General features: G+C 40.8%; 1 protein-coding gene across 7 annotated transcripts; it reads left to right on the plus strand.

Moving 5' to 3' along the window:
* Window positions 1-7338, plus strand: LOC125531674. Of its 7 annotated transcripts, XR_007293423.1 has the most exons (8): window positions 3708-3722; window positions 3819-4045; window positions 4226-4346; window positions 4496-4584; window positions 4814-5132; window positions 5203-5424; window positions 6448-6551; window positions 6841-7338. XR_007293423.1 is itself a non-coding variant. In XM_048695992.1 (5 exons), the coding sequence occupies exons 2-4, from the start codon at window positions 4814-4816 to the stop codon at window positions 6549-6551; spliced, it is 645 nt and encodes a 214-aa protein (XP_048551949.1). In that variant the 5' UTR covers window positions 4362-4584; the 3' UTR covers window positions 6841-7338. The 7 variants fall into 7 exon arrangements, 1 of the variants encoding a protein (XP_048551949.1); XR_007293422.1 differs by lacking the exons at window positions 3708-3722; window positions 3819-4045 and adding an exon at window positions 3-67; XR_007293426.1 differs by lacking the exons at window positions 3708-3722; window positions 3819-4045 and adding an exon at window positions 53-67 and having other exon boundaries at window positions 4226-4285.
* The last annotated feature ends 6745 nt before the right edge of the window (window positions 7339-14083 follow it).

A 14083-nucleotide genomic window follows, 5' to 3' on the forward strand; every position in this document is an offset into this window, starting at 1 on the left:
CGGACACCCCCACCGCCCGCGGCCGTCGCCCCCCATCCGTTGCCCCTACCCTGCGGAGGAGGATCAGGTGACCCATAAGCTGTACACATAAGTTAATTTTTAAAGCACTGTTTTTCTTTTTTCATATACAAATAGTTTTGTATGCAACTTCTGTACAGCTACAAACAGAATATGGCTGACAGATATTTATAGATAATATATAAACAACATATGATCCTGCCCTTAGGTGTAAGCTCTACCTGATGAACACATTGCACATATGATCCCACAAAATCTGTACTTTAGTCATCACTAGCAAAAGAGCCCGTGCGTTGCAACGGGTTCGAGAAACCGCCAAAATTGAGTGGGTTAAAGAAATGCATTAGCAATTTTAAAATGACAAAAAGCCCAAAGAATACACTTGCTTAGTAAGTATAAATTCGCTACCCTTCTGATTTAGGCAACTAACACTAACTAATTAGACTGAGGGAAGAATATAATAATTAGGAACAGTAACTATTTAGACTGAGGGAAGAACATAATGCTGAGAATTACAACATATCTCTACTGTAATGCTGCCTATTAAGTGAGTGAAAAGAAAAAGTCAGTCCATTACTCCACCTCTTTAATTAGTACAAACGAAAGGTGAAATATAACAGTATAAAACTTCAACATGAGTAATGGGATACTGAACGAAATGTTTAGATTAACCTGCATATATATGAATGAACATATTCCATAGAAATGCAAGAATTAGTTCCTTGTCACCATGAAAACTAATTCTGCTGAAACTGTGACTGCAATGTGCATCAGATATCAGAACCAGAGCATCCTTCATATACTGGACAGCCATGGTGCAGTTGTGCAATTTTTTTAAATGTGAATCTGATGGAGCAATCACTTTTCTGAAATAAAGAACGATGTCAATGTAAGTCCAATGGCAGCAAGCATCTGGCAAATGAGGGGAACATAAATGCATACCAAAATATTTGATGGGTCAAAAAGCAGGAGCTGAACAAATGTACCTAGAATCGCCATCAATCAGGTCTTCAATCAAATTTCATATATAGTTGTCAGAAAGCAGGAGCTGAACAACTATTACGTAAAGAATTACCATCATTGAGATCTTCAATCAAATATTCTATAGTGAATGGTACTCTGATAGTGCTGGTAAGGAATGATTAATAATTAGAAAATTAACAAAATATCCAAAGAAAAGTCATAACAAAAACACAAAATGCCAAAGTCCACCACTATGTTGGATATTTATGGTTCTTTGAGATCACTATTGCATAGTTTTAGAGCACGGTAACACTGGCTAACACCATACTTGTTGATAATTCAGTCTATAACCAATGTTGATAGATGCATCAGGACAGCACCGGAACAGAAGTAAAAGAAGACCCAATCAGCTGAACAAAGTACTTGCATGTTAAGAAATAAAATTAACCAGAGGTAGATGTATTGAGCTATCTTACCCTGAATAATTTGATAGATTTTATGTTGGCTTGGTGAAAAACAACGGAGGGGACAAATGCACGCATTGTAGCTGCTCTCGACCCCGTCCTCTTCACCTCACCACCTTATCCCAGCGCCTCCATTTGTGGCACCCGGCCGCCTTCGCCCTCGGCCTGCTTGTCTGCGCAGCCTGGCTTCGCTTCGCACAACTTTGCACTGACCAACTCCGCCTCCATGACACCCCACTTCCACGGTACCACGGTTGTCGCTCCAGCTTCCGCCTCCTGGTTAATGAAGCACCAACCATCCCAAGGCACTTCAGAAATAGATATAGAATTCTAAATCTCCCTTGTTCCTTGCAGAAAAGGGGCCATGAAAGTAACAGTGACAGATTGCATTGACTGAATAGACTGAATATACATCGTTGCAACGGGATGTGAATCAAGGCTCGGAGACATATGATCCTATTCTTCCTTAGATAGCATGTCAAACTGCCTTTAGGATCCTATGCACATCAGATAGCATTGTTGGTCTTCATTTACAATTAGTCAGGGGTGGCAAGGTTGAAGCTCGGGGATGTATGTGCTTTTGTACAGAGCAAATGCATGTTGTTATGAATCAGGAGTGGCAAGGTCGACAAACTGGGTCACGGGAGACATGTTGCTGATGACAATAACAATGGACCGATTGATAATTGGGCTATTCAAAATGGTAGTTCGGAACATGAAACATGACCCGAGTCAATTGATCTGGGTAAATAACACAAACTTCAGATTGTTAGTGCATACTGAAATTTAAAATTATAATACGAAGAAATAACATTATTCATTGTCACTTATGATGCCACGGCCTGAATAGATTTTGTGTCATGCAACTTGACATCATGGGTCAAACATAGTACGTGCTAGATATATCATTGATTACTGTTTAGGCGTCTGGATAGTGAAGATTGCTCACATATGTCAAACTATTGTTTTTATATAGTGGACACTACGAAATTCACAACCTTACTAATAGGCATGACAAGAGGAATTTAAACTTTTCTGTAAAGAAAATGAGCAATACAATATTTTCATATTTCAAAGAAAGCTAAATTTCATCAGCTTGAAAGTGGGCGGCGTTTCTAGATCGAAGCTGAACCTCAAAGCTTCCATCGATATCACTCTGCTCCAAGTCCTTTGTTCTATTCCGAGTTGTAGACGGATCGCTCGCTCGCTCTCCTCCAAATCCTATGTTCTACTCCGAGTTGTAGACGGATCGCTCGCTCTGCTCCAAGTTCAGAAAAATATTTGAAATCAGAGGTGTTTCTAAAAGAAGTAAAAAGATTAAATGATTAAAAAAAATTCATTTAGGTGGAAGGAAAAGGGATGGTGGAGCCGGTGGCCATAGTAGCACGTCCGGCCGATTAGGCGTTTACGAGAAACAGTAACCACCAGCAGTCCATTTGTTTTTTGAATACCGAAATCCCTCTATCCTTCTTGGATTCAATTCCATTTGCTTCCCTCTTTCCTTCTTCAAGACCGAAATCCCCCTCTCTTTTTCCTTCTATGAATTCAATTCCATTTGCTTATCTGCTTCCCTCTTTCCTTCTCCATTTGCTTCCTTATTTACCTATCCCCTCTTTCCTTTCTTTTCCCTCTCTTTCCATCATTATTTCCTCCTCTTTTCCTTCCTTATGAGGCAATTTATTTCCTTCCTTATTGATTCCCGAAACTGCTCCTTGATTCCCAGCAAACTCGAAGATCCTTTTAAATTACGAAGTTTGGTTTGGAGGGAGCGATGTGGGACTATTTGAAACCTGAATGAACCTTCCTTATAGCACAGATGGAGCTAGCTTAGTTGGTTGTGTCAAAAGTTGTTGGACACGAGGTTACAAGCTCGATTCTGCGCGCAACAACCATTATTATTTTTGCACGGTTGGGCTGGATGGGCCGGAAAAATAGGCCAGGACGTGGATTATAAACAGATCGAGGGAATCGATCGACTCTGACGGATGAAAGAAAACAAAATTTAGTACCACCTCGTATATGTTTTAAATTCCAACTAAAAGCGTAAAATCACGGAAAGAAGCGTATTGTGACAGTGAACCCACGGAGTCAATCCGTGCTTTATTATTAGGGAATGTACTTTAGTCATCATATTAGCATAGAAGTGATCAAGCAAACTGACACCTCTTTGTTACAAAGAAGTATGCAGACAAACACATCAACCTTTGCCGGTCCCAACATCTTCCATATGCAGCTTCCTGTCAGAGCAAACTGATCCCTGACACCTAGAAGACATGTGTAATTACGACTGCCTCATGCACATAGCAAAAATGTTTCAGACTCTGTCTTCTTTTGTTTTATAGTCGTTTAAAATTTGTCACGCTGCTCCTCTAGGTGGTCTTCTTTAGTTTGATGTACTCTTCGCTTCTGTCGCTGAAGAAGCGAAGGGGATGGAGGAAGAAAACTGAGATATTGGCTGTGGGGTTGTGGATTTGTGTTCTCTGACTCAATATCCCCTTGTATTCCTCATGCACTCACGAAACACCTTGCCCTGAAATTTCAAAAGTGGAAATCGAGTGGCGGATCAACATTGGAAGGAACCCAAACTAACCTATTCAACGGTGATTTCATATTTGTCTTTCCAACTCTGATTTAGTAGTCTTTTCGTGCTGTAAATTGCAGGTTTGGCAAGAAACTTCGGCTTAATTTTTTTTAATAGTGATCTTAGTAGTATTTTCATGCTGAAGATTTCAGATTTGATAAGATACTTTGACTTAATATTTTCTATGGTTGTATTCCAGAGAAATATTGAGGTGTGAAGTTAGTATACGAGATGAAGAATATCCACATCATCTGTATTGGTAGTGTGCCATTCTGATTTTTGTTCCTGTCGGATTTGCAGATAGGTGCAGCGGGAGTGATGTTAGTAGTCTTTTCATGCTGTAAATTGCAGTTTTGTCAATACACTTCGTCTTAATTTTTTTAATAGCGATCTTAGTAGTATTTTCATGCTGAAAATTTCAGATTTGATAAGATACTTCGACTTAAAATTTTCTTTGGTTGTATTTCAGAGAAGTAGTGAGGTGTGAAGTTAGTATACGAGATATAGGTGCTCCACACCATGTGTATTGTTGCGTAAACCTTCTCTGATCACTTGAAGGTACACCCCACAGCCAATATCTACGATTTTTTGTCATGTTTTAATTCTCTGAATCTGTTCATAGATCATGTACGCTGTTATTTTTCCTAGAGTGGTAACCTATATGTACTATTTTCAATGGTGATTTGATATTTGGCTTTCCATCTGACCTTGCAATTTGTTTACAAACAATAAAGTTCTTCAGAAATCCCTTGATTCTTTGTCATTTCTCAAACATTTGTGTTTTCAGATGGGGAAGAAAAATCCAAATGCACGTCGGTTTGCCTCAAGCGAACGTGCCCCGTCACTGGATGTAACAAACTCACCTCTAAATGCAAATGCAGAGAGTAGTTCTGCTGCTCGACAGAAAGGTAACCAATCATGGTACACCAGATTGTCTGATGAAAAGAAAGCAGAGCTCCTCGAGAAGCGTCGTGTCGCCCGGCGTGAGAAGAAGACTGCAGCCGTACAAAGTGTAAACCATGCCCGGGTATCACAAGAACATGCTTCTTCTGTGGGGTCTGAGCAATTTGTCCCTTTGAGCAACATCACCAACACACATATAGATGGTATGTGCTCCCATTTTGTGTCCTAATGCATTGATGCATGTACATATCTGAATCTCCTCCTACATGACAGTTGCAGTATGTACGGCGGCAAGCTCCGCGGGTACTGCTCATCTTCACCAAAACAATATTGCAGGCAAAAAAAGAAGTCCACAAAGTTGGTATGCTGGACTATCCGACGAGCGGCGAGCTGAGTACATACACAAACAGAAGATGGCCCGACTCGCAAGGAAAGCAGCAACTGCCGGGGTGAATGTCCAATTGCCTACATCATCTGCCTCGCAAACTTCATCTGGTTAGACCACCAACATGTTACCTTAATTATTTAAATGGGCAATACTACATCATTGTGATTTTCGTCTCGGATTGATATATGATAACACAGGTTTGGTATATGATAACAACACCAAGTGCTTATCCTGTCTTCATTTTGTTGTTCCCTGTCCATAAAAGTTAGTGGATTGCTTCATTCTTTTTTGTTAAACTTCTTTGATTGCTCGTAGATTTTTGCATTGACAATACATAAACAAGACAAGAAGCTGGGATATACAGCAAATTAGGAGCACATTCTTGAAACTGGTAGCTAAATAAAAACTGTATGTGGTTGGACTTCTGTATTTTTAATCAAGAATATGGTCCAATGGAAGATAATTTATTATGAGTTGTTGACGTCTTCATTTCAGCTTCATCTACGCTTTACTTTTATTTGATCGTAATTTAAAGTGCATGACAACTTCATTTATGTTATATTTGGATAACAAATCCCTTCAGCTATACAAATTTCTCAAGCAAAGTTCATGTAGCCCATTATCTCATAAGCATCCATGTGTCTTATTTTGTCAGTCAGGTTACAAACTTTTCGTCAATTGCCTTCTCTTCTATTCTTCCCTGTTTTTTTGGCCATCATTAGAATCACACTCTACTCAACCAACATTATCCTGCCACTGGTGGCGGCAGTACCTTTAGGGTTTCATGGAATAGATAAGCATTTTATATCGATACCTGTCCTAATCAGCAGATCGTTACTATAGTTTGTTGAGTATCAAAACCTTGCATGTTGTGCCTTCATTTTAGTTTTCACATAAAGCCAATGTATTCCCCTGTTTACAGTTTCATTGGATAGAAGCCAGTACTGAACCACTTCCCTTTATTGCTTCGATATGATTTTTAAGATTGTTTCTTAAGGGTGTTCAATCTAACTTATCAGTAAAAGAAGCTCACTGTTCGTTCTGCCTTGATTCGCTGGCCACATTTCTTTGGTTGGGTTGGCGCAGGCCAATGTCCAGGCTGCTTTACTCACTTTCTTTGCCATACACAGGTCCTTCTGTGTGTCGCTGCTGTCAGTCTCGGGCTTACTGCTTGGAGAACAGGAGGAGCGTCAGGGCTCTTTGCTGCATCTGTGGGGGTACTGGCCAGAAGTAGGTGAGCTAAAATACTAGGCCCCATCTCTGCTTGATCTGTTCAGCCAACTGAATTTGTTCTCCTTACTTATTTCTGTTTCTTTTGGTGTATGTGAAGTGATACAACTTTATTTCCATTGCTGCCATCTTGCTTTTCGTGAGCTAATTCTGTACAATCAAGCTATCGTTTATAGTAATGAGTGGACAATGGCCTGATACAGGTTTCGCTGCAATGCATGGTTAAGTGTTGTCCTACCTCCTATCAGAGGTTATTGCTGTCCATATTCATATGCATATGCTTTTATTTTCAGGTTATTGTTATCCATGTATCACACAAGCTGAGGTGGTCACCTTTGATCTAATACCCGCGAGTCTTCTATATTGTCTTCATCCTATTCGTGCTAAAACATACTCAGGGGCGATCGCCTACCTGAACGATTAAATGGATCAATATTCTGGACATTACAAGCTGGGCCAGAGTGGGCCATATGGAGGTACATCAAACATAGGAAGGGTGGACAGGAGCAGGCACAAAAGGACCTACACCAATGTACAAGGGGATCATGATCTAGGAGAAGCGAGGCCTGGACGACAGGTGGTAGAGCAGCATGCCTAAGAGAAGCACAAGTTACCACTACTATTCAGCAAATGACACAACCAGATATTTATGGATTTTCCTTAACTGTAATGACTTCATTTGTTCTTGAAATGGAGAATCTTATGTATGTCTCTTGTAATTGCTAGTAATGAGATATATAAGTCTTTTCCCCTTCAGTTCAGATTTACAATATACTAGCAAATAACTTTCCTATCTGTTGTTGGGGATATCGCTTTAGAAATTGTGCATGATGTCCTTTGTTATAGCTTTTAACTACAGCAATTATATATTACTTCTGGTTCTGAAGTGCGGCAATTCAAGGTTCAGATTTACAACTTGATATCTACGCATCGGTAGTCATACTGTAGTTTTTTTAATCAAAATTTATTTTTCATCTCCATGGATTGTTTACTGTATTTGCCATATGTTGCGGCTATTTATTTATAAACATGAATTTTGCGATGCAATATGTTTTGGAGACTGAAAAAAATAAGCTCCGTGACAGCACAAATGGACTCATTATCTTTTCAGTTTTATTATATGCTCTTTGGGTTGGTAACAAATATATGCAAAGGCATGTAAAATATATATTTTTCGTCGTCATAAAACTCTCGATCGGTATCCACCGACCCATTATCGTCAAACCCTATCTATATAGATTTGCATGGTACTTAATGCATGTGCCTTTCTGAACATTGTACGTGTCTGAACTAGGGAATGGACACAAAAATTGACGTGTTTGTCTTCTATCTCTAAATATAAAAAGGTTATATATGCAAAAACAGTCTTATTTGTCTTTTCTTGATTTGCAATATTTTCTATGCAACCAAACTATCTTTATACGCATGTTATGCTCATACATACTTGTATATTAGTTGAGACGTGCATTTGCACGTGCAAGCTTGCTAGTACTAAATGAATAGTGAATAGCAGTAGCCCGTGTTATATACCCGCGCTACTACTATGTACCTCCGTATCCCCTCCTGCGCCGGTTTCCCGTTCGTCTGTCGACGCAAAACGAAACAAAACGAAAATATCAATGACGAACCCCCCTTCCACCCCACTCCTCTTCGCCTCCTCCCACCCAACCCCGCCGCCGGTGACCTCCTCTTCCCCCACCACCGGTGCCCTCTCCCCTCCCCTCCCAGATCGACTAGACCAGATCCGGCCAGGCTCTCCATCCCTCCTCGCGCCTGAAACACTAGAAGCCCCTATTTTTCCTACCCAAACGCCGCCGCACTCCGCCGACTCCCCAATCCCCGCCGGCGACCTCTACCCACCCTCTCCTCTGCCCCTCACTTTCCCTCCAAAGGGAAGGCCCCAGACCGGCCGGATCCACCATGCCCACAGTGGGGCTTCCGGATCCGACGCCCGCAACCAGAGGAGGAGTGCCTTCCGGATCCCATCTGCTCTCTTCCACAATTCCACCCATGGAGGTCTTCTTCTTCATCTCCATACCTGATTCGTGAGCTTTTTTTTGTGTGTGCAGGTTGCTCTGATCCGATCTGGTGAAGGGGGCCGTGGAGAAGCTGCTCCCATCTGCCAGCCAAGGAGAAGCTGCTCAACATCACCACCATCTGCTCCAATTAATCCGCCTGTAACGTAACCCGAGGTGGCATCTCTTCCTTCGTTCAGATTTGGCCGCCCACGCACACTTTGGGATCCATCTAGTTTGGGTGAAACGGAGGGTGCCTTATTTTTTTGGTTTCTCTTCTGCTGTGTCAAACGCATCAGCAGCTCACGTAGCTTCTTGTTGGTAACAAATACGTACATCAATGGACCCAAGTAGCCTGGATGTACTCCCTCAGTCACAAAATAAGTGACTCGACTTTGTACTAACTTTGTACTAAAGCTAGTATAAAGTTGAGTCACTTATTTTGGGACGGAGGAAGTATTATTTTTTGGTAACAAATACATTGACTCCAACCATCAATTAATTCTGTACTTATTGCAGATTTCTTGGCCGTTGCACTTGGATTGACTCAGCAACACTTTAGTTTTACTTCCCTCTAGCTGGCTAGCTAACATTTTTAAGGTTCAGTGCACCGCAATAAATTGTTGGGTCAAATTCTGCCCTGATAGTCTGATACACACCCATTTACTTCACTGATGATGAATGGGTTGTAGATGTTGTCGTTCCGTGTTATCCAGGGTTCGCTGCTCTTTAGCGAGAATCATTTGAGTGCTACTAGTACGTTGTCTCTTTCTTGCTCGTGCATTTTTGGATTCCTCGCCATGTCATGTGTTAGTAAAGTGCTAAAGCCGCTTTCCTGTGTACCACACTAGACATGTTAGCATCATTGGCATATGGTGGCTGTGTAATCACCAACATGGCAACATGTCTGAGTCGCTTGTTTTCTTTTTGCTTCTGTTCGCTTGTTTCTCATCCGTAGAAAAATTTCTAAACTCATTCACCAGCAGGTTGCTTTCCTTCTATCATAAGTATTGCCAATTTGTGTATACCTTGATTCAGAAATCAATCACATCTTGATTCAGAAAAACCATACTACACAATTATGCTATTTCCTGACATGAGAAGAACACCCCAGCGCATAACTAGTCTGTAGACACGTGCCATGGAAATTCTGCCATTTTCTTGGGTTAAAGAAACATTTTCTTTTATTCAGTCGTGGCATGACACCAAAAGAACCTAGTATGTAACTAATGCTATATAGATTCGATTCTTCTGAAACTTATGCTTTTTTTGTTCGAAGACTGAACTTATCCATTTGATATGGAAAATTGAACATCATAAGTTAGATTGCCATGGATTCATAAGTCAGACCTACTTCTGTTTTTATGGATCTTGGAAATATGATTGATGGTGCATTTGGGTTCAGGTAAAGGAGGGAACAGTTCTGAGCACTCTGCAGGTGATCCAGAGGTTGATCCCAGTTCTATTTCGTATTTGATTGCCGGTCTGATGGATTGCTACTACTGCTAGTTGGTGGTCATGGCAGGGACAGAGACGGCCACCGAGCGAGCGAGGGAGGGCCCATGGCGCTCTCCTGCATGAGCTGCCCGTCCGTTGCCAGCGGCCCCTCCGTGCGCCGGCACGCGGAGAGTCCGCCCTGGTCATTCGTCACCTTTTCCTTTGCCAGTTGCATTGGGAGATCGACGACCGCCGCTTCAGGGTGGCGCATTGACGCTGTCACCGGGAACGGAGCTGGGTGCTCTCTTCTCGACTTACTCTGTTCCGCCAGGGTGTTGATTCTCTCCGTGCTCTTGGCGTCTCCTCCTAGGTGAGGCGGCGGGTTGGGAGTTGTGCGTGTACATGTCGTCTTGGATGATGAAGTTGCCTGAACTGAACGTAGTCACCCCTAGAGCCCAGATTCCTCGACTGAATTGGCCAATTGACTTTTGTGCCTCTAAGCTTCCTCCTAGAGATGTGCCGCCTTTTGTTCCTGCATTACCACCACCAGTCTTTCTGCAATAGTATCTGAATCCTGCCACTCTGCTGCACTGTTACCAACCTTACTTACTGTCTAAAACAAATTCAGTCGCCATTGACAAGTCAGAACAAGATAAATGAAGTGGGTTTATGAATTTGAGATCATTCTCACTAGCTTTGGTAACTTAGAGATATTTAGCATTCTTAACAAGCCCCTAGCATCTTCTTTGAGTTAGTAATGTTATTACATACGTCTGCACTATTGATGGTTACTACTATTAGTTATGCACTTGAGTGATGGGTCTGTAGGATAATAAGATCATCAACTCTACTACACAGGGTCTGTAGGATAATGTTGATCAATTGATATGTTAGGACTAGTTTCCTAGTGCAAATGCACTAAGAAAAATCATGCGCCAATTGACATTTATGCTAGCTAGCTATATTCAGTTGGTAGGTGCTCGTACTTAAACTGCACATTTAAAATTTAAGCTTTGGTAGTGTTATCTATTTAGTCTGATTTATACACTACATTCCCAAGCTGAAATATTTTTTGTAACCGAAATATATAGTCTGAGTTTCATTCAGTTATTTGTCACCTTTTAACTGAATATCTTTTTGTAACTGAAATATATGTGTACTTACAGTGCATATTCGCATTGTATCAGAATCTTAGTCCTTTTCTCCTGTATCGTCTGAGATTATGCTTCCTCTCTATTTATTCATTATATCTATATGCCTTGCTGATGCTCATTTCTATCGCTGCAGGATAATGAGATGTTCAAGCGGCAGAGTGAATCCATGAGACTGTAGTGCAATTGCACCGTTCCATTGAATACTACTCAGGAATAAGGACATTTCAATGGCAGATTAGCTCTATTTTTCCTTTTCATTTTTCTTACTATTGGAGTGAGGACATGTAGAAAGAGAAACTGTGTGGTAGCAGATATGGCAACTGTGTGATAGTAGAATCAGGAATAAAGAATATGGCAATTGTGTGATAGTGACATTTTTTCCATCACTATTGTTTCTCAGAATTGTATGCATAAAATGGAATTGGTTGATTTTATGTTTTTAAATCCTAAATATTTAGTAGTAGTATGGGAACAAATTGAGCGCTACTAGTATTTAGGATACTAGTAGCGCTGGTATTATAAGCACGCTACTACTACTTCGTTAGTAGTAGCGCGGTTCTGTAATAGCACTAGCGCGGGTGTCACACACGCTACTACTAACAAAGTTAGTAGTAGCGATGGTCTACCCGCGCTACTACTAACTATTAGCTGTAGCGCGATACTAGTAGCGCGGGTACCCGCGCTGCTAGTAGCCATTTTACCCACGCTGCTAGTAGCCTTTTTCCTAGTAGTGTTGTGTAACCCTAGCCCCTTCCGGTGTCTATATAAACCGGAGGGTTTTAATCCGTAGGACAACATACAATCATACCATAAGCTAGCTTCTAGGGTTTAGCCTCTTTGATCTCGTGGTAGATCAACTCTTCTACTACTCATATTATCAAGAATAAATCAAGCAGGACGTAGGGTTTTACCTCCATCAAGAGGGCCCGAACTTGGGTAAAACATCGTGTCTGCAGCCTCCTGTTACCATCCGCCCTAGACGCACAGTTCGGGACCCCCTACCCGAGATCCGCTGGTTTTGAACCCCTAGCATCTTCTTTGAGTTAGTAATGTTATTACATATGTCTGTACTGTTGATGGTTACTACTGTTAGTTATGCACTTGAGTGATGGGTCTGTAGGATAATAAGATCATCAACTCTGCTACACAGGGTCTGTAGGATAATGCTGATCAAAATATTGATTTGTTAGGACTAGTTTCCTAGTGCAAATGCACTAAGAAAAATCATGCGCCAATTGACATTTATGCTAGCTAGCTATATTCAGTTGGTAGGTGCTCGTACTTAAACTGCACATTTAAAATTTAAGCTTCGGTAGTGTTATCTATTTAGTCTGATTTATACACTGCATTCCTAAGCTAAAATATTTTTTGTAACTGAAATATATAGTCTGAGTTTCATTCAGTTATTTGTCACTTTTTAACTGAATATCTTTTTGTAACTGAAACATATGTGTACTTACAGTGCATATTCGCATTGTATCAGAATCTTAGTCCTTTTCTCCTGTATCGTCTGAGATTATGCTTCCTCTCCATTTATTCATTATATCTATATGCCTTGCTGATGCTCATTTCTATCGCTGCAGGATAATGAGATATTGAAGCGGCAGAGTGAATCCATGAGACTGTAGTGCAATTGCACCATTTCATTGAATATTACTCAGGAATAAGGACATTTCAATGGCAGATTAGCTCTATTTTTCCTTTTCATTTTTCTTACTATTGGAGTGAGGACATGTAGAATGAGAAACTGTGTGGTAGCAGATATGGCAACTGTGTGATAGTAGAATCAATAATCAGGAATATGGCAACTGTGTGATAGTGACATTTTTCCATCACTATTGTTTCTCGGAATTGTATGCATAAAATGAAATTGGTTGATTTTTTTTAAATCCTAAATAGTTAGTAGTAGCGTGGGAACAAATTGAGCGCTACTAGTAGTTTGAATACTAGTAGTGCTGGTATTATAAGCACGCTACTACTAGTTCGTTAGTAGTAGCGCGGTTGGTTCTGTAATAGCAGTAGCGCGGGTGTCACACACGTTACTACTAACTATTAGCTATAGCGCCTTATTGGTAGCGCGGGCACCCGCGCTGCTGATAGGCTTAAAACCCGCGCTGCTACTAGGCTTTTCCCTAGTAATGTAGTACTAACACTGGGCGGTGACCATGAGCCATCCCAGGAATAAGAAGGTCATGGCATAAATCCCTCTCATTTTCGTCAGCTCTTTACTGCTTGCTTAGTCGATGGAGGTAACTCTGCCGGGCGGCTAACGTGAGAAGAACGTGCGATGTGATGGTTGTGGTGAACCGATCAATATAGAGAGGGCTAAATTCTTAATTAAGTAGGAGATAAATGCCAATTAGTTCTGAAGATTATTAGGTGCTATATATACGTCTACATTAATTAAGGCAGGATAATACGTCGCCCTTGGATAATTTGGTTCCAAACTTGGCTGGGTCAATCAATAAATTATTTCCGCAGAATGACACCCAGGAAGTTCAGGCACTGATTAATTTGCTCTGACCGATTTCTTTATTGGGAAACACTTCAGATCATACGTTTGACACGGGACAATTGTCATACTGACCATGCGTTGTTGATTCATATTTCATCCTAGAGAGATTTTAAGATGGTTCCAACAATTACTAGTAAAATGCTCGTGTGTTGTCACGGGCCATTTAATTTTTGTTTTGATTGCATATACATACTTATATTTTTGTATAAAACTCAGTGAATTTTTGGCCCCTTCCAAGGACATTGCCTCGACACCTTTTCGAGGGATTCTTTTTGAACGATGACATAATGCATCTCCATCTCTCTCGTATGTTGCAAAAAGTATATAAAAATATACATATTAAAAGAATAAGCCATCAATTGTTATCTCTAATCTACAAAAGTGAATATATAAACACATATTAAAAAATTAAGAC

The sequence above is a fragment of the Triticum urartu genome, unplaced genomic scaffold (assembly GCF_003073215.2).
Source record: "Triticum urartu cultivar G1812 unplaced genomic scaffold, Tu2.1 TuUngrouped_contig_7809, whole genome shotgun sequence".
NCBI lineage: Eukaryota > Viridiplantae > Streptophyta > Magnoliopsida > Poales > Poaceae > Triticum > Triticum urartu.

Excerpts from the sequence above, each read along its gene's own strand:
- LOC125531674 (XM_048695992.1), top strand. The coding sequence starts at position 4,814 with ATGGGGAAGAAAAATCCAAATGCACGTCGGTTTGCCTCAAGCGAACGT. Across the intron at positions 5,133-5,202 it reads CACCAACACACATATAGATG|TTGCAGTATGTACGGCGGCA; the intron begins GTATGTGCTCCC and ends CCTACATGACAG. Across the intron at positions 5,425-6,447 it reads TGCCTCGCAAACTTCATCTG|GTCCTTCTGTGTGTCGCTGC; the intron begins GTTAGACCACCA and ends TGCCATACACAG.